The 21,405-nt window shown below is 48.5% G+C and overlaps 9 protein-coding genes across 9 annotated transcripts; 4 read left to right on the top strand and 5 right to left on the bottom strand.

The window, feature by feature from the left end:
- Nucleotides 1-108: 108 nt before the first annotated feature.
- On the top strand, nt 109-3,212 carry N7519_008801 (putative AP-3 complex subunit delta; the record flags this gene model as incomplete). The annotated part of the gene is made up of 5 exons (XM_057295575.1): nt 109-235; nt 292-488; nt 541-924; nt 992-1,220; nt 1,273-3,212. Coding segments are annotated over 5 exons (2,877 nt in total), but the record flags the coding sequence as incomplete, so codon positions are not given.
- Nucleotides 3,213-3,515: 303 nt separating this feature from the next.
- Nucleotides 3,516-3,855, bottom strand: N7519_008800 (RAMP4 family protein; the record flags this gene model as incomplete). The annotated part of the gene is made up of 2 exons (XM_057295574.1): nt 3,516-3,622; nt 3,675-3,855. The coding sequence occupies 2 exons, from the start codon at nt 3,853-3,855 to the stop codon at nt 3,516-3,518; spliced, it is 288 nt and encodes a 95-aa protein (XP_057143456.1).
- A 787-nt stretch (nt 3,856-4,642) lies between these two features.
- Nucleotides 4,643-8,283, bottom strand: N7519_008799 (SacI domain and endonuclease/exonuclease/phosphatase family protein; the record flags this gene model as incomplete). The annotated part of the gene is made up of 7 exons (XM_057295573.1): nt 4,643-5,064; nt 5,114-5,442; nt 5,492-5,601; nt 5,662-5,961; nt 6,186-7,665; nt 7,726-7,921; nt 7,971-8,283. 7 exons carry the CDS (start codon nt 8,281-8,283, stop codon nt 4,643-4,645), a joined length of 3,150 nt encoding a protein of 1,049 aa, XP_057143455.1.
- Nucleotides 8,284-8,818: 535 nt separating this feature from the next.
- Nucleotides 8,819-9,687, top strand: pxr1 (telomerase inhibitor/ribosome biogenesis protein PXR1; the record flags this gene model as incomplete). The annotated part of the gene is made up of 2 exons (XM_057295572.1): nt 8,819-9,593; nt 9,644-9,687. 2 exons carry the CDS (start codon nt 8,819-8,821, stop codon nt 9,685-9,687), a joined length of 819 nt encoding a protein of 272 aa, XP_057143454.1.
- Nucleotides 9,688-10,244: 557 nt separating this feature from the next.
- Nucleotides 10,245-11,394, top strand: N7519_008797 (uncharacterized protein; the record flags this gene model as incomplete). The annotated part of the gene is made up of 2 exons (XM_057295571.1): nt 10,245-10,315; nt 10,368-11,394. The coding sequence occupies 2 exons, from the start codon at nt 10,245-10,247 to the stop codon at nt 11,392-11,394; spliced, it is 1,098 nt and encodes a 365-aa protein (XP_057143453.1).
- Nucleotides 11,395-11,636: 242 nt separating this feature from the next.
- N7519_008796 (putative kinesin family protein (KipA)) lies at nt 11,637-14,550 on the bottom strand (the record flags this gene model as incomplete). Its single annotated transcript, XM_057295570.1, has 3 exons — nt 11,637-13,708; nt 13,772-14,444; nt 14,503-14,550. The coding sequence occupies 3 exons, from the start codon at nt 14,548-14,550 to the stop codon at nt 11,637-11,639; spliced, it is 2,793 nt and encodes a 930-aa protein (XP_057143452.1).
- Nucleotides 14,551-16,228: 1,678 nt separating this feature from the next.
- Nucleotides 16,229-17,500, bottom strand: kin28 (TFIIH complex serine/threonine-protein kinase subunit KIN28; the record flags this gene model as incomplete). Its single annotated transcript, XM_057295569.1, has 2 exons — nt 16,229-17,244; nt 17,302-17,500. The coding sequence occupies 2 exons, from the start codon at nt 17,498-17,500 to the stop codon at nt 16,229-16,231; spliced, it is 1,215 nt and encodes a 404-aa protein (XP_057143451.1).
- Nucleotides 17,501-17,914: 414 nt separating this feature from the next.
- Nucleotides 17,915-18,658, top strand: N7519_008794 (mitochondrial 37S ribosomal protein mS41; the record flags this gene model as incomplete). The annotated part of the gene is made up of 1 exon (XM_057295568.1): nt 17,915-18,658. The coding sequence occupies one exon, from the start codon at nt 17,915-17,917 to the stop codon at nt 18,656-18,658; it is 744 nt and encodes a 247-aa protein (XP_057143450.1).
- A 445-nt stretch (nt 18,659-19,103) lies between these two features.
- On the bottom strand, nt 19,104-20,855 carry N7519_008793 (cytochrome P450; the record flags this gene model as incomplete). The annotated part of the gene is made up of 4 exons (XM_057295567.1): nt 19,104-19,169; nt 19,222-20,286; nt 20,339-20,536; nt 20,610-20,855. The coding sequence occupies 4 exons, from the start codon at nt 20,853-20,855 to the stop codon at nt 19,104-19,106; spliced, it is 1,575 nt and encodes a 524-aa protein (XP_057143449.1).
- Nucleotides 20,856-21,405: the final 550 nt, after the last annotated feature.

The raw sequence follows: 21,405 nt of genomic DNA, 5'->3' as shown, positions 1-21,405 counted from the left end.
GGGGCTTCATTATTATTCTTCTCTTGACTTGAGCTTGTGACGATTGATAGCTCCGACACACGATGTGGGCACATGTCTTCCCTAGATTGACCAACGCTAATCTCTAGTTACTCCAGGTTTGAAAAATCGCTTTATGACCTTATCAAAGGTCTCCGGGGTCATAAGGGGGGTGAAAATGAATACATTCAGAGTTCCTTGCGTGAATGCAAGGCTGAGATCAAAACACAAGACATGGGTACTAAACTCCCACATACTCACCCGGCAATGGACTTGATGCTGATCTTTAAGTAGACAAAAAAGCCACTGCCCTCTTGAAGCTTATCTATCTTGAAATGTTCGGGTATGACATGTCATGGGCATCTTTTCACGTTCTCGAAGTCATGTCATCTGCCAAATACCTCCAGAAAAGAGTCGGGTATCTCGGAGCAGTACAGAGCTTTCGACCGGACACGGAAGTTCTGATGCTGGCGACTAACTTGCTGAAGAAGGTTTGTACTTTCCTGGCTTCAAATTCCCCCTAGTCGCTAATGCTCTTCATAGGATATTGTCACCTCCAGCATTCCCAACATGTCACTTCCTCTGATTACTTTGCCGCACGTTATTACACCTTCCCTAGCAATGTCCTTGCTTCCAGATCTACTCTCCCGCCTTTCACACTCAAGCCCTGTGGTGCGCAAGAAAACGATTGTCTGTCTCTATAGGCTTGCTTTGGTGTATCCCGAAGCTCTGAAGTTGGCATGGCCAAAGATAAAAGACCATTTGATGGACGATCAAGAAGATGGAAGTGTCACTACTGCGGCGATCAACGTAGTTTGTGAGCTCGGTTGGCGACGACCTCATGACTTCCTCCCTCTGGCACCTCGATTCTTTGAGCTTCTGGTTGATAGCGGCAATAATTGGATGGCTATCAAAATCATCAAACTTGTTAGTGCCCCTATGCCGACCAATCGCATGGAATGACTGCCTCCTGAACACCCTCTGACCTTTCTAGTTTGCAACATTAACCCCGCTAGAGCCAAGGCTGACTCGCAAACTCTTACGTCCATTGACAAACATTATTCAAACCACATCCGCAATGTCTTTGCTCTATGAATGTATCAATGGCATCATCCAAGGAGGGATTTTGGATGGAGAAGACAATCTCCAGGAAAGAGACGAGGTTGCCACTCTTTGTGTTGGGAAATTGCGGGGTATGATAGTCATGGATAGTGACCCTAACCGTGAGTATCCTTTCATCGCCTCTCAATATATGATCGCTGACCATCGAGACAGTCAAATATGTCGCACTTCTTGCGTTGAACCGCATTGTTGCCACGCACCCAACATTGGTTTCTATGCAGCAGGACGTCATTATGGATTGTCTGGATGACCCGGACGTTTCTATCCGATTGCAGGCTCTAGAGCTTGCCGTTGGAATGGTCAGCAGTGATACTCTCCAGCCAGTCGTCAACCGTCTACTAAATCAGCTGCAACAAGCCTCTGCCCCCGCAGCTGAATTGGTTGATACGCCCCAAACCTCTGAAAGCCCCAAAGTCCCAACCTTATGGCCCAACGACTACCAAACCGAGGTTGTCCACCGGATCCTCGATCTTTGTTCTCAAAATAACTACTCTGAAATTGTTGATTTTGAGTGGTATGTCGCTGTGTTAGTACAGCTAGTCGGACTTCTCCCACCGTCGGAGAGTGAAGACGATTGGAGTCAATCGAAAGAGCAAGAGGTTATGCCAAATTTGAGGATGAACACCGCGCTTCGAATAGGGACAGAAATCCGCAATGTTGCTGTAAGGGTAAAAGGTGTCCGCATGGAGGCCACAAGGGCAGCCGAGTCTCTCATATTTGTCGACAACAGATCAACTTTTTTCCCTTCCGGTTCAACTATCGGCGATGGTGTTTTGGGCCCCATCGCCTGGGTTGTCGGTGAATATGCTGAATATCTGCTTTCGCCCAACCGGACACTACTGTCATTGATTGACATCTCTAATGCATCGCTTCCCTCCACAACTCTTCCCCTTTTTTTGCAGGCCATACCAAAGGTGTTCGTTCAGGTTAGCCAGACCAGCCAACCAGGAGATACTTGGAAAAGTGAAATGTCGCTTTTGCTTGCTAGAGTCGTTGAGTTCCTCGAGGGTTTGGCGGCCCATCCTGATTTGGATGTCCAAGAGCGAGCCATCGAGTTCCTTGAAGTCCTCCGCCTAGCAGCTGAGTCATTGACTTCCGATACACAAGAAGTCCCATTTCTTCTCGCCTCAGTCATACCCAACCTATTTACAGGGCTCGAACTCAACCCTGTTGCGACCAGTGCCCAGAGCAAGGTTGTCTTGCCCGATAGCCTTCGGCTAGAGGAGCCATTCAGTCACAATCTGCCAGAACTTTTCCGCAACCTGGACAGCCCGTCACCACACGAGTCAAAGTCTTGGGAGACGTCAGACTTCTATCATCTTCCTGAACTTTCATCTCCCAACAAGCAGTCTCGTGATCTTGCACCGGTTGATATGCAGCCTCATGCGTCATATCAAAACTTTACCGGTGCTCCGGTGGAATCCTCTACTGCAGTACAAAGAAGAATGCTCGAGCGTCGGGAACGCTTCAAGGATGACCCCTTTTATATTGCTCCTTCGGGAGACTCGTCTGGCACGTCTACGCCATTCCATGAAGCTCTGAATACATCCAATGGCGAGGTCTTGGACATTGATTCCATCCCCATAGTTGACTTGAAGTTGGGAGATGAACAACTCGGCCATGTTGATTTCGATCGCCAAAGAAACCGTCGACCCCCTGTGAGCAAATTAGTAGTTGCTGGCGATGAGACCTTTGGGACCCCAAACTCTTTGGCAGACACTTCCGGACACAAGGGTGGTGATGACCACCCTACGTCTAAGCGCTCTTTACTCCAAGTTGACTCGAGCAGCCTAGGAAATTTGTCCTTGGGAAACGGCCCATCTCCCCAGATTTCCGCAGATGAAGGGGACACAGAAATGGCCCGAGCAATGCAACAAGTGGAGGAAGTGCGATTGCGGATGCAGCGAGCATCGGAGCGAATCCAACTAGAGGGCACTCCGGCAGAAGGAACCCTAGTCAAGAAGAAGAAGAAGACGAAAAAGCACGTTGCTTCAGACCGAGCGGTCGAAGATCCTACGGAGTCTGCGATAGGGAAGAAGAAAAGGAGAAAGAAGAAGACGCAGGAATCAGAAAAGCTACCACGCGAGAATTGAATATCTTCTAGGCGGAGTAAATCTTGCAAGGCGTGTGGTATTTGGCTCAAGCAGCAACAGTGAAATACAATCAAATAATACCTATTTCAAAAGGGAAAAAAAAGAGCTCCGTGATATGCAAACCATCTTGGTTTTCGACATTCATTTGTCCCCAAATCCATCCCTTGGTCCCTGGTCCATGGACCACTCACATGAAGTGAGCTCGGATAGGGGGATGAGATATGGTCGGTCATGCTGACTCGAAAGATATCAAAAGGTTGTAGGGTATTGGCGCAGTAGGGGAATCATTGCTTGAAGTCCATGTTATCCTGTGATCCGGGTGAACCATGTGGCCACAGTGGACCAGAGTTCAGGGACAATTCGTAAGAGCTCTAGGAGAAGACCGCCGCAAACAACAAATGCGAGTAACACTAGAAGCATTAGCATGGTTCGATTTAACGTGAGTTAGATCATTGTACATACCAACCCAGGTTGCTGAAAGGGGTGACTTTGTGTTCTTCTTCGGTTTAATTGTGGTTGGCGCTTTTCCTCTCTTCGCGGCCTCGGTCTTTGCGAAGCGGTCGTTTGCTCGACGTTGCTGTGGTGTTTGTGCCTGGTATATGTTAATCATCATCCATGGAAGGATAACCTTTGCACCTACCATGATGGGTTGTGGGGAGATATTTGAGGAAGATGGATGGGGAAGGGAGAATGATTCAAGACGTGAATGTGCCGGCAAAAAAAAGGCCACGTTGTTTTTCGAGGAGACACGTTTTAGTTACTATATAGAACCCCCCCTGAAATTAAGTGGTTTCATTACAAGACCAATTGCATTATGGATGAGCAGAGTATATCTGTATTTAGAATTGAACCCAATTGATTCAAGCTACTCTTGTTCTGATCTTCTTATTAAGGGAAAAAAAAAGCTATAGATGAAAGGTTTCCAAGGTAGATATAGAGAAAAGAGCTTGGTTTGATTTGATTTATGTCTGCCGCACAGCAGATACCTTTCTATACCCCTTGACATGGAGTGTTCTTTTGCTGTCTATAGGTAAATATACATGTTCATGGATACATACTATCCATGTACACATAGTATGTAGTTATAGTATGTATAGTATGAATTTATATGAATATATACACAAAGGCGGCGTGAAACATCGGAGGCGGTCAGGTATGACATCAGTGGCCTTAGTCATCTTAGTCGACCTCGGATCACCTCCAGGTACAAAAGACATCCAAGGCACACACATATGTACTGTATCTAAAACCACCGGCAGTGCATTTGTCCAGACGATGCGGGTAGGTGTGTATGTAATAAGGGGATTAGTGATACTAAAGTGACCATGACCAGCGAAGGTTGTTTCTCAATATTGAATCTTAATTATGTCAAAGTAAACATCGGATACCATGGGAGATTGATTGAGTCATGTACATTCAATAGGCCATTATCATTGAAGAAGCGATTTCCACTCAATCTGGTCACTGGCCGAGTCGCCGAGAAGATCCGTAGAGCCCATACCGGTGCCGCCACTCCCTGGACTATCCTGCAATGGTGTGGGTTGACCAGGTGATACTGTCGCAGTTTTTGCCTGAGAACTTAGCGATAGCGGTTTGCGAGGAACAGCCGGACGGATTTTTCCCGTCCCAACTTCCCGAGATGATGAAGATCCTGTCGGTGACTCAAAAGTGTCACGTCGCGGAGGTAGCATGGGCTTCTTCCTCGTATCTTGAACAGGGTCGGTGTTTCTGTTCTTTATCGAGCCTGGACTTGGTACCCAATCGACATCTGCAGAAAACGGATTGGATTTGCGTTCGGGATTTGGGATATACCCTTGCTTTGGTGGTTGCACTGTTGCTTTTACTGATGCGCCTGTCATACATTAGCAAAACCCACCATACCCACAGACTGAAACACTCACCATTATCTAGCCACCATCGACTTCTGTCAGAGCTTGCCGGTGGGAGCCCCGGTGCGATAGAGATATGTGGGCTTTCGTCATCGTCCATGTCCAATAGAGAAACGGAGTCTGCAAGAGAAGTGTGACCATGACCTTGTTTCTCCTCGTATATAGATCGCCTAAGACTTTCTTTCAATGCATGATCGACGATATCAATGGCACAATCGAAGGTTGCCCAGACTGGGCGATGGTCAGACACTTTCAAATCCGCAGTTTGGTAGTTTGTCTGCCGCAGGTTGCTTCCTCTCCACAAGATTCGGTCACACCATGCAGGGATCCGCGCTTTCTCGCTGTCATAAAATGTTAGTTGCCTCTTGGTTAGATTCACACGGTACTTACGATGTATCATAATTGTCTCCTCCAACGTCGTACTTATAAGTCGGCGGGAACTCAATTGGGCCCTCTGAATAGAACTGGAACACCCTCCCCGCTACCATCTGTAGATTCAACTGTTGTTGTTAGCCCAATGTCGAGTGCCAAAAAAAAGAAGAAAAGGTTATGTGACTTACTTGATCGTTGTCGTATAACCTTTGATAGTCTCGCTGCAAGATGAGCTCTCTTACGCTTGGGTTATCCAATCCAATTCGATAGTTGAAATCACCCAGCCAGATCACTGCGTCATGATCAGCAATTGACCGGTTCTTTTGAAACCTCAGCCCTTGGTCGATGATCTCATAGTCCCTGTTTCTCTCATCGTAGTTTGCAAACCCGGCAGCGAGATGGGCGGTAACGAAACAGACACTCGTGTTGGAGAAGTCGAAACGCACAGCGCAGCCGCCCTTGTTGCCGGCCACGCCAGAGAGGCCAGTCTGTGAATACCAGTTAGTCAAAATAGATTCGCTTCGAAGAACCGTGAGTAACTTGCCTTCTTCACACTGCCTTCGACATTCTTGATGTACTTCAGTGAATCTTCTTTCACATAAAGCAAAACGGCAGCGCCGACTAGCTGGCCACTTCTCAGGTGCACATATTTTCCAGTCCCTTTCATCCTCGAATGGGTGTTTAAGCAATCATGCACCGCTCTTTCCCATACCTTGCGGGTACTTGGATCGGTGGACATAATTTGTTGAGGGCTTAGGGCGACAATTTCTTGGAATCCGACAACAAAGATTGCCGGGTCTTCGTCGGACTCATCTGACTCTGGGAAGAGCCATGGAGTGAGATCAGTACCTGGGCCTTCATCGCGTCCATTTACGTTGAAACTGCCAACCCAGAACCGGACTCGTTTGCGTGAAGAATATTCTGGAGCTCGACGGTTCAATTCCTCCATGACCAAATCATTGATCGGGTCGTAGAGGTATACAGGGAGTTGATTTGTTAGCCTGCCCAAGAGAAGATCAATCGTCCTCTGTCTGGCCTTGTCTGTAAAATTGTTGACATAAAGGCGAGTGGCACTCTTCCGCGCATCTGCAAAGGCACCCGCAAGTGACATCTTTCCGTGTCGAGTGAAAGAGGATTTGAGGGCGCCGGTTCCGGCATAGATCTTCGAAAGAGCATCACCATTATCAGCCCAGATGGTCGAATGCCGGACCTGCATGTCTGAGCTGACCTGACCACCTTGCTGCGATAAGAATGACTCCAAAGCCATCAAACTGATAATGGTCTGAACGAGGTTTGTTCTGTCCAGGCAATCCAGGCAATTGGTTCGAAAAACACCATCTTGTTGTAAAATTACCGAAGAGCTGTTCACTGTATCATCGCTATCGTATGGAGTTTTGTTAGGACGGCGTGAATCTTCCGACAAAAAGTAGGAAAACTGGTCTAATGAGTTGATAAGCTCATGTTTGATCTGGGAGCTGGCTTCGTATCCCGAAGGACCTCTGGTCTCAGCAAGGAAATCATATTCGGTAATTCGCAAGAGGCTCCGACGCGAAGAAGTTCCGTCACCTTCATTCTGCCGGGTTGAGCTCTTGCTGATGTGCCGTCGAAACTTGGACGACAACTCTGCTTCCCCGGGCTTCAGTTCACTTAGCAGATTTACCACATGTACCGCGCCATACGCCAATACCAGGGATTCAAAGTGTTTGTTAAATGCGTGCTGTGTTGCGTCGCTCGACCGCGTGACCTCGATCTTCTGCTGGCCTGGAATGAGGCCTGGGGCCTGTTCCCAGAAAATAGGCACCGAGCCTCGGACTTGAACGTACGAAAATACGATTCCCGGTGAAACCCACAGAATAGTCTCAGTTTCCACAAAATTGGCAACATTCCCATCATCGTCAATGCCTCTCGAGTTAAACCTCGTACCAGCACGCCGAGAAGCTTGTCGGGAGATGATTGTCAACATCGAAGGGAAGTTTGTCCGCACATGAGGAAGGATTGGAACTGTCGCTGGTACTTTAAGTGTACTGGCAAATCCACGGATAACACAGGTCAACATCTGTGATGCATCTAATTTGGCCTTATCGGACGGCGGCAAGTGGCTCCGGAACAAGAGAAGCGGACTGATCATGTAAGAATTCCACAGCATATCTTCATCGAGAGTGTCGATGTCAAATGCCACAGATTTATTGGCCCTTGCAACATTGTTAGTTCAAAGAGGTCGGCAAGCGACGAGCAAGGAGCTGATAGCTTACCGGTCCTGTAGGCGATCTGTGAGGTTAAAATCGAGGCTGTAATAGAAACTTCCATCTCCAAGGAGCTTCTTCAATGCCAGAAAAGGATGGTCAGTTACCACATCCTTTCCGTCTGTGCTGAGTCCCTCCTCGGCGGCGAATTGAGAACCGGTCTCATAGTCTAGGCCGTACTCGTATTCTGAACGATTGAGACAATCTGAAATCATCAGCAATAATTCGACAAGAAATTTGCATAGGAAACATACAGAAGCCTACATTGTCAATTCTTGACACGGTTTCTCCTGGTCTCACGGCGGCAGCTTGGGAGGAGCTGGTGACGACGCAGACAAACACATCTTCGTTGAGAGTCACAAGGCCGAGGGTACCATATCCATACCCCAACGGCCTATAGCCTTTTAGGTCCACTGCCCCCAAGTCCGAGAACTCAACTTGACAGCGTGGGCTGTCCTTCGCACTGGTATCTGTTGATGTGTAGTGGAACACCAGGGCATGTTCTGACGAGACCAGCGCAATTGTACGTTGAGGTTGATCTCGACAGAGAACCCGGAGATTCGTCATGACGCGAGAGAAATCAGAGTGTGCGGAGAAGCAGTGGCATTGCTTACTTCCACATCAATTGCTTTTTATCCTATTTTGGCGATTTATATACCCCAAAGAGAAAAGAACCACTTCACCTCAAGAGCCTGAATAAAACGAAGAGATACCTTGAAGCCTCAATGTCCACAATGAATTCTTCAACAATAATAATAATAATAATATCAGAAATTATTGTCGAACTTTGGGAGTTGTCAAGAGCTCCTGAGGTCTCTCCCCGCGAAGTCGGGAGCCCTGGACATTGGGAGGCCCTTATCGGTTGCTTACTCATCCCGCGCCTCTCAACTTTTTTTTTTTAAATTCTTCGATCTCCAACAGACATTTTCCTTCGCTTGATCCGATATTGTCGCCATGGGTTTAGCGGGGCCGCGGAAGTATGTGACCCAACCTAATACTTCCACACATGATTTTCTAATGCATGAGTAGGAATACCAAGATCGGCAATGATCCTAATAACACCCAATGGACCCGGTCCACATCCGGGTTCGGACATCGGATCATGAGCTCTCAGGGCTGGACTCCTGGAAGTCTTCTGGGAGCAAAGGATGCCGCGCACGCCAATCTCTTGACCGCCGCCAGCGCTTCCCATATCAAGGTCACCCTCAAGGACGATAATCTCGGATTGGGTGCTCGTATTGGACGAGAGTGCGAGCCGACTGGACTTGATGCCTTCAAAGGATTGCTTGGTCGACTCAATGGAAAGAGCGAAGTGGAACTCAAGAAGGATGAACGAAAGCGCGATGACGTTCGATTGGCTCGTTATGCTGCCCTGAAATTCCCGGAAGTCAGGTTCGTCAGCGGGGGGCTGTTGGTACAGGAAAAGGAACCCGAGATTCCTCCGCCAATCACCCAGGACGCGACACAGAAGAAATCTAAATCAGACAAGAAAGAAAGCACAAAGACCACCGAGGACGACGAAACCTCTTCGAGCGAATCGGATGCCCCAGACCGCAAATCCAAGTCCGAGTCTAAATCCAAATCAAAGTCCAAGTCCAAATCAAAATCAAAATCAAAATCAAAATCCAAGAGGTCGCGCTCTCGAGACGAAACCGATGGCAATGAATCAAGCTCGGAATCAAAGAAGAAAAAGAAGTCCAAGAAGAGAAAGGCTGATTCCGAGCAGAGCGATTCTTCAGACAAGACATCTGAACCGGAAGTCAAGGTAGCAGCAACAATATCCAGGGAGCGGCGGCCGATGGGACGGAAATGTTACTCGGTCACGCCATATCGCCCAGAAAAAGAGAGCCATTATGGACGACAAGTCTCTCAACGAGGTAAGCTATGCCGCAACTATTTTCCATGATCGATTGCTAACCTGAATCAGATCTTCATGATCAAAGCATAGAGTTTATGCAAATCTGCATCTGAAGCGCATTGGACATAAAACTGGGAGTTATTTGGTGTTTGCTCTTTTATGATTTTTCTATCTTGAACTAGATATATCCTACTATGAATGAAAAGAATTCCAATATTGAAAATGATATAAGGGTGATAATAACCGAATACTCTAAGGCTACTATTGTATTATATGCATACATATATTGTACATGTCCAACGGGTATTGTACAGGTACTCTTTACACCTGGATATCCGACAGGGGAAACATATGGATTACCTAAGCTGGAGGGTGCCTTGCGGGATCCACATCCAACGTCATATCTTTTGACTTAGCGTATGCTCCTAATCGTTGATTGCTCGTCATTGGGGGTGCACAATCCTGACTCGCACCCGAGGCGAAGTTGTACATATCAGTTGTATCGAATCCTCCACGGAGAGTTCGTTCCGGGGTCCACCGCAGCTCGATAATCTCTGACAATCTACATGAGCTTTTAGCATCCCTCGCATTGCCACGACCCGAGCCGAGACAGGAAGCTGTGCAGAAGTTCCATCACTACAGGGGGTTTGTTCTTCATCCTCACCCAACAATGAATGGGGAAGTTCGGTCAGCTGGGCATGCCTCGACGCCTACATCTCAGTCGAGTCGCGGAAGAAGACGGTAAGTCACGTCCAACAACTCTTCGATTTACCCCCTAACTCACCCCATGTAGCATCCACTGGGCGCCTTTAAATATCGGTCTTGAGAGACGTCTACAAACATTCGTGGTGCTATGCCACACTTTGACCATCGCTATCTTCCTGACTAGCTTCTTCTTTACCTGCGCCATTCCGTTGTCCTGGCCACTCTTGGTCCCATATCTCGTTTACATATCTCTTTTCTCTACTGCTGCTACATCGGGCCATCTGAAGGGTCGTAGCCCTTTCTTGCGCTCACTTCCTATCTGGAGAGTGTATGCATCTTACTTCCCTGCTCGTCTTCACCGCGAGGAGTCGCTTCCACCCACAAAGAAGTATATATTTGGATACCATCCACATGGTATTATCTCCCATGGCGCGTTCGCTGCATTTGGGACGGAAGCTTTGGGCTTCTCCAAGCTGTTCCCGGGAATCACCAACACCCTGCTGACGCTGGACGCGAACTTCCGGATTCCTTTCTACCGAGAATACGCACTTGCCATGGGACTTGCTAGTGTTTCCCGGGAATCCTGTGAGAATATCCTCACCAAAGGAGGCCCAGATGGAGAGGGCATGGGGCGAGCAATCACGATTGTCGTGGGAGGTGCCCGGGAATCTCTCAATGCCCGGCCTAATTCCTTACGTCTCGTGTTGAAGCGACGCAAAGGGTTCGTCAAGCTCGCTATTCGAACGGGTGCTGATTTGGTGCCTGTCTTAGCTTTTGGTGAAAACGACCTCTATGATCAAGTCGACTCAGATCAGCACCCTATCATTCACAGGCTTCAGATGCTTGTAAAACAGACTTTAGGATTCACCATTCCCCTGTTCCATGCACGTGGGGTTTTCAACTACGATGTTGGCCTGATGCCCTATCGAACTCCTCTCAATATTGTGGTCGGACGACCAATCCCGGTCATGCAGCAGCAGAATCGTGACAAGATCAACGATCAGTACATTGATGAACTCCACTCTCGATATGTAGAGGAGCTGAAGCGATTGTGGGATCAGTGGAAGGATGTCTACGCCAAAGACAGAGAAGGCGAGTTAGAGATCATCTCATGATAATACATCCACCCTTTTATGTATACGGGTTTACCAGTTCACTATGACAACAAGTGGACCTTTTACGGGCATATTGTACAGCATATAATGAAATAAGTACACTCGATCTCTAATGTAGTTCGGATTAAATACACGAGCAAGAAAGTAAACCTATGAATTGGGTATCAGATCGGACAAAATCAAAGAGCTTCCGCAGAAGCATTAGGAAAAAAAAAGAAGAAAAAAGCAACGCTTTGAGGTTTTCATGCTCGGGATGGCGAGCTGGGATTTGGATCCCATGAGGGAGCAGTTGGGTTTAGACGCGGCACTTCCGCTGATGAGGATACTCGTCGGCTTTCACTGGCAATGCTCCTGTTCTTAGCGTTGTGCCCACTTTCTGTTCGAACCTGGATCATTTCCTCCAGCATACGCGAGACCTCGTCCATATTCTTCCCCGCTTCCTCCTTTTCGCTTCTACCGGACAAGGGACGTTTGCCTGGACTCTCTGGCTGTGCAGTGAAGCCATTGGTCGCTGCAAAATTGTCCACATCCCCAGCAGTAGACCCATTTTTGCTCTTCAACTCTGACTGCGAGTCATTGGTCACAGTAGCCAAGTCTCGATGCCGAGTTGCGGATCGAAGCGCAGCAAGCATGCGATCCTTATCATCGAGCTGCAATCGGAGCTCATTGATCTCTATATCCTTCTCGCGGACGACAGCGGAGATATCTGGATGCTCGGCAATTGTGGCATTTGCGGGCTTAATACCCCCTGACATGCGGGAATGACTGGACCGCCTTGCCTGGAGCAGCCGGCGCTCTAGGGTAGCGATGTAACGGTTCTTATCACCGAGATCAGCCTGCAGTGCAGTGACCTGTCGTTGCAAGCTGGCTTTGCCATCGCCGAATTCACCAAGGTCATATTCGTCCTCGTTGCCAAACGACCCTCCCGGGTATGACGAGGGATCGTTGCTATTGACAGACATGAATGACATGGGCCGAATTGATGAATGGCCGGCACCTAGTGTGGACTGGCTAGCGGAAGAGCGTAGTGACCGCGCGCCCGAATCCGTTGCAGACATGCGGGAAAGACGTCCAAACGCAGAGAGGCTGTTATGGTTGTTTACACCGGTGGACTTGGAGCTCAAGATCAAGCGATTGAGATGTTCGATCCGCTCTTTGAGCGCAGTCCGAGCCAACTGCATTTCCAACACTTGTTCCTCGTGTCGGGCCTGTGCTTCCTTTTCATACTGCTGTTCGTCCCATTTGAGTTCCTTCTCCGCCTGGGATTTGGCCTGGGAGTCCAGCTGACCGCGAAGAGCCTGGATCTCCATACGGTATCGTTCCAGCAGTACCCGACTCCCCGAATCTCCGCCACCGCCGCCGTATGCCTCTTCGGCCTTTTTGGCATGACTGACAATATTATTCTTCGCCCGTGCAGCGAATTTCATGGTATTCAGAGTTTCACCGGTATGCGAATTGACCGCGCTCGTGAGTTGGATGGTGCACAGAATACTCACAAGCGAGCCACCAGACAAGGCTGGCTGCAGAAGTCTGGTCAACTTGCTGTCGCGGTAAGGCAAATGCCTCCCATCGCGGTCCGTAGGGTTGCCTTGCTTATCTTTGTTTTCCGACAGCCGAGAGATGATGGTGCCCAGAGTGAGCAGACTTTTGTTGATATGAGCACCCTCTGTGCGGCGTTCCTTATCCTCAGCTGCACGTTCAGAGCCAGCCAGATCAATCAGACTCAATGTTGAAACCCGCACGCCACCCGGGGCGATCCCGGAGCGCTTATCGAGGGAGCTGCCGGAAGGCACTCGCTCTCGACTCTCTACCACGATCTGAACCACCGCGTGACTTCGAGAACTACGCGCATTGAACTGTGTGCTGCTGGTTCGTCGTGCATGGTCACCTCGAGCGATAACACGGAGGAGCTGTGTCGGGCTCTGCACGATCTCTTCCTTGAGCGGCGTTGCATATACTCCTCGTTTGCTATCTTCTCTCAATTTGATTTCCTCCTGCTGAGCTCCCGCTGGGGCGTTGGCAGCGGAAGCGGAAAGGAGGTCGTTAATCTTCTCGTTGTAGATTTCCAGATAGCTGACCCGCAGCAAGAACTCCCGATGCGGGGTCTCTCTGATGAAAGAAAAGATGTCGGTGATTGCGAGTGGGATTACACCGGGGGAAGTTGCTGTTCCCTGCATAGAGAAGGTCTTTCCGGTTCCCGTCATACCATATGCAAAGACCGTCCCATGATAACCCTCCATGACGCGCCGGACAAGACGTTTCGCAGCCGAATCATAAACCTTGGCATTGTTTTCCTGTGGATTAAAGACGTTATCTGCTCAACGGGTTAGTGACGACGGGTGGGGGGCAAGTGAGTTAAGGGAATGATCATTCTCACCATAAAAGTAATCGCCTCCTTCTTTCCCACGGTACGTGATGAGGCTTCGCCGGCTATCGACGGACCATTCGCCATGATTTCGGGGAGTCTCCCCTCCACTGTTGTTGTCGGGACGAACGCGCACGCTGACAAGCACATTGCCCTTGATCTCCTTTGGCTTGGAGCTTGATTTTCCCGTATCATCTGCATCCTCGAAAGTGGTCGCACTCGTTGAGCAAGATCCTTGGGCGGATGAACTTCTGCTGTGGGTTGGAGATGTCTCCGGATCTCGCGCATCTCCGCTCGATATGAACTTCCCTTCTCCACTGCCGTTGAGTAATGATGGAGTTTTCGAGCTCCGATAGCTGCTTGTAGTTCCGGTGCTCAGTCGCGAGCTTCTTTGGGGTCGCACACTGGAAGTAGCACCTTGGATACCGGAGAGCGATGATGCGGTGGATGGACGACTGCTGGCCTTTGGTGGTTGAGGAAACGAGGCGATACTAATTGTTCGGCGCAAAGATTTATCGGGGCTACCAGGAGCGCGCCCGCCGGAAGCTGACCGGGTCGCGTTTAGACTGGAGGTTGAGTTTGAAGTTGATAGAGGTGACTTGAGCGATGGTTTGGGGGTGGATGGGGTCCGCAGTTTGGAGGTCTGGTAGGGGGATGCGGCCCGTGGCGTGTCGGAACCCGTAGACTTTCTGGGTTTAGGGTTGGGGAGGGAAGGTTAATGATCCGGCTGAAGGGTTTGGTACTGGCCGCGACAGTTGCGAGGGCTGGGGCAATGTTGACATTGAGGCCATGGCGACTTTGTTTCTTTTTAACGCGAGAGATGTATTTTAATCGGAATAAGTGTATGTGACGGCCATAAAGGCAGATCGACGAGGTTCAGCCTGTACCATTTTTTTTCAAAGTTAGCTGATGAATGAGAGACATGAAGATTGGGTCCTTGACCAGAGAAATGGTGATTCCACGGTGTTTTCGCCAGATGTAGTTCTGATCTTCAAAATGTACACAACACACGGATATTATGTTATGATTCAGGTCTCGGGTACGTACTCACAGGTTCAAATGAGTATGTCCTGGGATGTTGCAATCGCGGGTTCATGGGAAGAAGTGGGGGGAGGGAGATGGAAAAAATAGAAAAGGGAAAAAGTAAAGATGAAGATGTAGAAGTGTAGAAGTGCAGAAATGCAGAAATGCAGAAATGCAGAAATGCAAAGATGCAAAGAGACGCGAAGAGAGATAGAGAAAAAAAGGCGTCACCAAATAATCCCCGCAGAGAGTCCAGACTTGTATTTTATTTTATATAAACATCTCCTACATATATTGTAGGTATAAGATATTCTATTCTATTATATATTATTGTACTGCTGTAAATCCTTATTTAATATACTTATATTATCCTTCTCTCCTTGTCTCCTTCTATCCCCTAGACTCATACTTAGAAAAGTACTCTCCTTCTCCCCATCGAAACCAAATCCATGTACATAGGAAAAGGGGGTATAATGCTTTTTAGACCTAAACCGTAAAACTGTAAACTGTAGGGGGAAATTCCGGGATATCTCAGGTCCAATGATAGGCCAGTGGAGGTTTCAGCAAAGGAAAAAAAGGGGGCGAATGAAGTGTCGAAGACTACTGGTCTTTTTAGGTGGACCCTAATCTATCTAGGTATCATTTTAACTTGCAGTTAGGATCTGGAATGAAGGCCTTGTCCTGTCGTCCTGTCGTCCTGTCTTCCTGTCTTCCTGTCTTCCTGTCTTCCTGTTTATATTCCTGTGTCTTGTCCTTAAGGGTTGAAGGAGTATATAACCCCAGGTCTCTCCCTAGAAAGGTGAAGCTTGGGATGAACTCCTGTTCGAGCCAAAGAAGATAAACGGCTATTCGAATCCAGCAAAGATTGACGTTTAAACCAAAAATTAAAATTAATCTGGCGTTGATCCTCATTTATGTCCCGTTGTCCCGTGACCGTATATATCTATCATCTACATCGACAACATACATCTACAGCTATAACTACCTACAACATGCAATATACAGAGTACAAAATACAATGCAGAAAGTATGTCGTACAGGTTATATACAGTATCTCTTCGTTATCTGGTGAACCTCCATTTCTTTCTCGAAGGAATACATCCATGCAAGGGAGCCTATGTTGTATATTCAGAATATAAACAGGCTCTTATGGCTTTGTACTCCGTAACTCGATCAATCAGTGCGAAACAGTGCATTATGACAGGTGATCGTGGAGGGAAATCCATACCGTTTCCCCGACTGGATGAGTCTCTCTCCACTTTCCACTAAGCTCTCATTGTTGACTGGATGACAATCTCATAGTGGCTGCAGATGTCAATGCCATGCATATCTAGCGTCTCGGCTGAGGTGGCATCAAATAACAATACATATGTACTATTATTAGCGTGCTTCGGGTTGGTTTTTTCCTTTGTCTATATTGTACATATATTTTGTATTTTCGTGTCATTATTTCATCCCGAAATCCAGTTGCCGGGCAGCACTCTTGAACATGCCCTCGTCCAGCTCGCCACCACGTCGGGTCAAATCATCTCCCATCTTCTTAGTCCCGCCAGATTTCCGCGGGAGATCTTCATTCTTGGTCGGACGAGGTTCAATCGTCCACCAGTTGTGTCGCAGGCACTGGACAGCCGTACTGCGCTTGCGTGGGTCAAGCGCACACATCGACATCAGCAGATCGGCGCCCACCGGACCTGCAGTGGGGAACTGTCGCATGAAGAAATCGCGCCCTTGTAACGGCACCAAATGGGTCTTGTCGGTGGCAATGTAGTAGGGAAGCTTGCTGACACCGGGCCAGTTCTCCTCCGTTGGTGTGCCGAACGCTTCGCAGATTTTGGACGTTTGATCCAGGTCGGTGTTGCCCGCCACGAATGGAACCCGTAGCAGGAGCTCGGCAAAGACCATCCCCATAGACCAAATATCGACCGCACCGGAGTATTGTCGCGCACCGTAGAGAAGCTCGGGCGGCCGATACCACCGAGTGATGACCTGATGGGTCATGTTGAACAAGGGGTCGGCAAAGGATCTGGCGAGGCCGAAATCGGCCAATTTGACCTCCCCGTCTGACGCGATCAACAAGTTGTTGGGCTTGATATCCCGGTGGAGGACAAAGTTCTCGTGACACCACCATACACCCCGGGCAAGCATCCCCATCCAAGCTTTGATATCGGCTACACCGTAGTGAATATCACTATCCTTGATGAGCATCTCAAGATCTCCACCGGGAAGAAACTCAAGAACCAAGCTCAGATTCTGATCTTTGGAGGAGAAAACATCATGGAGGGCAATGACATTGGGATGCTTTAGCTCTTGAAGGTACTTCACTTCACGAACCGCATCCATAGCAAGTCCATCCTTGTATTCGGCATTGACTTTGATCTTCTTGATCGCAACAAGGGATGATGGATCGTCTCGGAGGTGGCCAACGTATACCACGGCATATGTACCTTCTCCTACTTTCTTGTCTAGTTTACATGTTAGCATACTGGCCCTAGAAAACAATACAGCAGATGTTCAAATACCTTTGACGTATCGTTCCCGGACATCGATGTTCAGTTGTTCGGTGAGTTCGCGATCACCATTCCGCACAGGCTTTGACACAGCTGCAGATGCAGGTTCAGTAGTAGATTTCTGTGCAGCAGTAGCTCTCAGTCTGATTGCTGTATTAGGGGAATGCACAGTCATGGACGGCGAACGAGAGCCAAAGGGTGAAAGTGCCATGATTAGAGCTGAAGGCAAAGGTCAAAACTCTAGGGAGCGACAAGAAATTAAAAGAGATAGCCACAGGTATTCAGTGACTATTAAAAGTATTAAGAGATCATATTTAGCAAAATATCTTTTGAGGTGAAGGCGGCAGTGTAAATATGAGGGTCGATGTCATTTCCCCATAGGCTGGCTCGGAGTATTGTTGATCCTGGACTTGGTTGGCGACTCTCGAAATTTCTCCAAGTCAGTCAACAGCGACCCCCAGCCAATTCCTCGGTAATTGCTGGAAACCTGTCACCTTTGAAGGCAATCGCTCAACAATTCCCTCACTAGCACCTACCATTACGAATCTGATCTTCCAGGAAAGAATAGCACGAGAGTTACTAGCAAAATCGGAGCTTGCGGCATCCTTCCCGCAACACTTTCACCATGAGCGTCATGGCAATGCGCAATTCACCGCTAGGCAGCTTGACAGCGCGCCTATTCAAACCTGTGTCAATTTCAAACCAATATATCCGATCACTCCACAAGAACACCCGCCCGCCCGTGCCATCTCCGACCCCTTTCGTCCCCGACGTCCAGACCTTCCTCACCCTGATTGGCCGCGAAATGTCCAAGCAAGCGAGCAAGATTCCCTCATGGGAAGAACTTTTCACCTTAAACTCCAACCAACTCCGTGATGCCGGCATTGAGCCAGCCCGCCAGCGACGGTACCTGATCCGGAAGCGCGAGAAGTTCAGGAACGGATTGTATGGCCCTGGAGGCGACCTGGATACTGTGGTTGATGGTGTTGCACAATTGCGGGTTGTTGAGGTGCCTATTAATGCCAGAGGCCTGACACATGGAGGCACAAAAGCGGCAGTTCAAACCTCGTCCGCTAATCTGTCACCCGGTATGGCGAAAGCTATTGTCAACCTGGCGCCTGATGCCACTGCATATCACTATGCCAAAAAGCACCTGATCAAGAAATTTGCGCATATGAAGATTCACCGTGGCTGTCAGCCTATGGGTCCTTTCCTCCAGCCTTTGAAGGGTTCCAATGGTACTGCTGCTACCATTTCAGTCCAGGAGGGCATGTGGGAAGACAAGCGGGGGCAGAAGGTTGATGGTGGTGAGCGACGACGCCGGGAGGTCCAAAACAAGAAGAGGCTGGATGAGAGAAAGAAGGCGTGAATGTGAACGGGAATGTGAACGGTGTAATACCACATTGTGTATCTTGCATATTTCTTGCTGAGCCTGGATGTTCAAATTCGAACTGTACTATACTATTGCTATATTATTGCAATCATGATTTTTCTTTCATATTCTCCAGTTAGTTTGTTGTAGGGTGAAAAGTGAGGTGTTCTTATGATGTCTGATTAAAAATAATATGATTGAGCTATGTACCTAGGTAGACATTTAGAGAAACATGCGACTTAAAAAGTCGCGAGAAGTGGATATTCATACAGCAGTATCGTCTCAAAAGTGAAGAAAGAAGTCAATGATGCGAGAGCTGTCAAATCCACATAGTGAACTTGGCTCTGGTTCAGTCCGAACCTTTGATGCATCCATGTACGGGCATTAAAATGTGATCCAAATTTGAATGGGAATCTGTTCTAAAACGTAACTCGGAGTTCGATTATGCTTTGACTCCACGTTTCTCATACTGAACAAAGGATGTACCCAGAGGCTTGGAGAAGAGGGACTAGAATATGGTCAGTCAAACGTCAGGTTGATCGTGATAGAACACCACTTACCGAATAATCAGTCTCGGGGAAGGGTGCATCAGCGCTAGGCTGGGAGAACTTGAAGTGTCTCACCAGCGCAGCCAGGATTGTGCCCAGCTGCACGTAGGCGAACTGCTCACCAATGCAGCGATGGCGACCAGCACCGAAAGGCAGATAAGGACTGTTGGTGCCCTTGGTAACCAGTCCATAACCATAGTCGATCTGCTCCTCATCTTCATCCTTGGTTGTGTCAGTTCCAGCCTCGTCCCAGCGGTGGGGGTTCCACTTCAGAGGCTCGGGGAAGAACTCGTGAGAGCGAGCAGTAACACCGGGAGAAGAAAGGACATTGTGAGTGGTAGGGATAACGTAAGGAGTACCTTCCACAGGCATGGGGTTCTTGACGGCCCGAATAATCGAGTGGATAGGAGCGTGGATACGGAGGGTTTCCTTGATCACCTTGGAGTGCAAGTCGAGCTTCTGGAGTCCTTCATGGGTGAGAGGAGGCAGGTCGGAGCCCAGAACCTGGAGTTGTTCTTGGTAAAGCTCCTCCATAAGCTCCGGGCATGTGGCCAGGCGCAGAACAATCCAGGCAGCAGTGGAGGACGAAGAGTGCTGGCCCGCCATAAGCAACGCAATCATCATGTGGGCAATTTCCTCATCGGGAACCGGGGTGCCATTCTTGTAGGTGCACGACATCAAGTTCCAAACCATATCCTCGGAGTCCTTCTTACCACCAGATGCACGGCGCGCCTTGATGATATCCATGTATGTCTCGGTCATCTTCTTCTGTGCAGCATCACGCTTGCGGTTGTGGGGGAGAGGGGCCCATGGCAGCATGAAGTTGATAGGAGCGAAACCTTTATCGAGGTCGTGGTACATTTCAGCAAAAGTCGAGTCGAACCGAGCGCGGACTTCCTTTCCTTGCAACGAGCGGGAGGCTGTGTAGATTGTGATTTCGGCAATGACCTTGGAGACATTGAAAGTACCCTTAGGGTCCTGGAGAGCGGGGGAATTTTTCACGAAGTCATCGACCTCACTGGTGATCAAGTGAACGTAAGATCGAAGTGCCTCAGAGGTAAGACCAAATTTGACAAACTAGGAAACGGTCAACAGCCGGGCCTTCTGGTGTGATCCATTCCTTCCATACCTTCTTCTGCTCCATGAGCTTAGCATTGGGGCAATCGTAGACGACGTGACGACCGAAGACGGGGGTGGTGAGGGGGGAGTAAACTTCTTCGGCGTTCACATCACGAAGCTTGCCATTGAGGATGAACTCGTTGCCCTTGGTACCTAGGTAGACGGTGGTCTTCTTGCCCAGGAGAACGAAAGTGAAGATGTCGCCATACTGCCAGCATTTAACGCCCAAATTAGCAATTGAATTCTTCTGGGGGCCAAATACACATATGCAATCTACATACCTTTGCGCGGGCCTGGTTGAAGAAGTTGTATGGGTCCATGCCATAGCTGATGGTGCTTCCAACAAAGGGGAACCAGTGGAAGACCACGGGGGGCTCATGGGCTTTCTTGAAGAAGAGCTGGCGCAGCACATTGATCACAACCGATAGCGCAATAAATGACAGTGCTCCGACACTGGCCAAAGTGTAGATTGACTGGGTCGAGCAGTGCTCGCAGAAGGTTTCGAGGAAACTTGCGAAGAGGCCCATGTTGTCAGGAGGCAAAAGGAGAGAGTCGAAAGAAGAAAAGAACAGCAGAAAAGAAAAACGGGCTCACAATGACCCTATGACCCTGTCTGTTAGCCTCCAATTGAATTTTATAAACAAAACGAGAGAAGATGGAAGATTAAACAGGAGGCGAAAGAGGGAAAATAATTAAGTCCGATATCATTCGAGGAGAGACCCGCCCCTATTACTCCGTACTCTGGTCTAGAATATATGGGCCGATATAATTTGAATACGTTTTTCTACTTAATTAATTATTAGTTGTTAGTTTGTTCTATTTTATGTTCTATTTTATGTATTCTCTATTTATATCCTCACTACCTAGGGTACTATATATGTACTCCGTATATGGAGTATATAGGCACATCACGCCACTCCGGTCAAGGGGTTCCCGATAGTATACCAACGTAGTAAGTTCTATTACTGCGTGAGATCACATACCTAGGGTAGGTATGGAGTAATACTCTGACCATTTCGAAAAGAATCCCTAATTGTACATCATTTCGCCTGATTCTGACCTAACTATACATTTTTT

This window comes from Penicillium mononematosum (assembly GCF_028829835.1).
Source record: "Penicillium mononematosum strain IBT 11891 chromosome Unknown utg000005l:1.0-9366267.0:1.0-9372171.0, whole genome shotgun sequence".
Taxonomy (NCBI): domain Eukaryota; kingdom Fungi; phylum Ascomycota; class Eurotiomycetes; order Eurotiales; family Aspergillaceae; genus Penicillium; species Penicillium mononematosum.
Note: the sequence above shows the minus strand (reverse complement) of the source record. Positions and strands in the feature narration are given on the sequence as shown.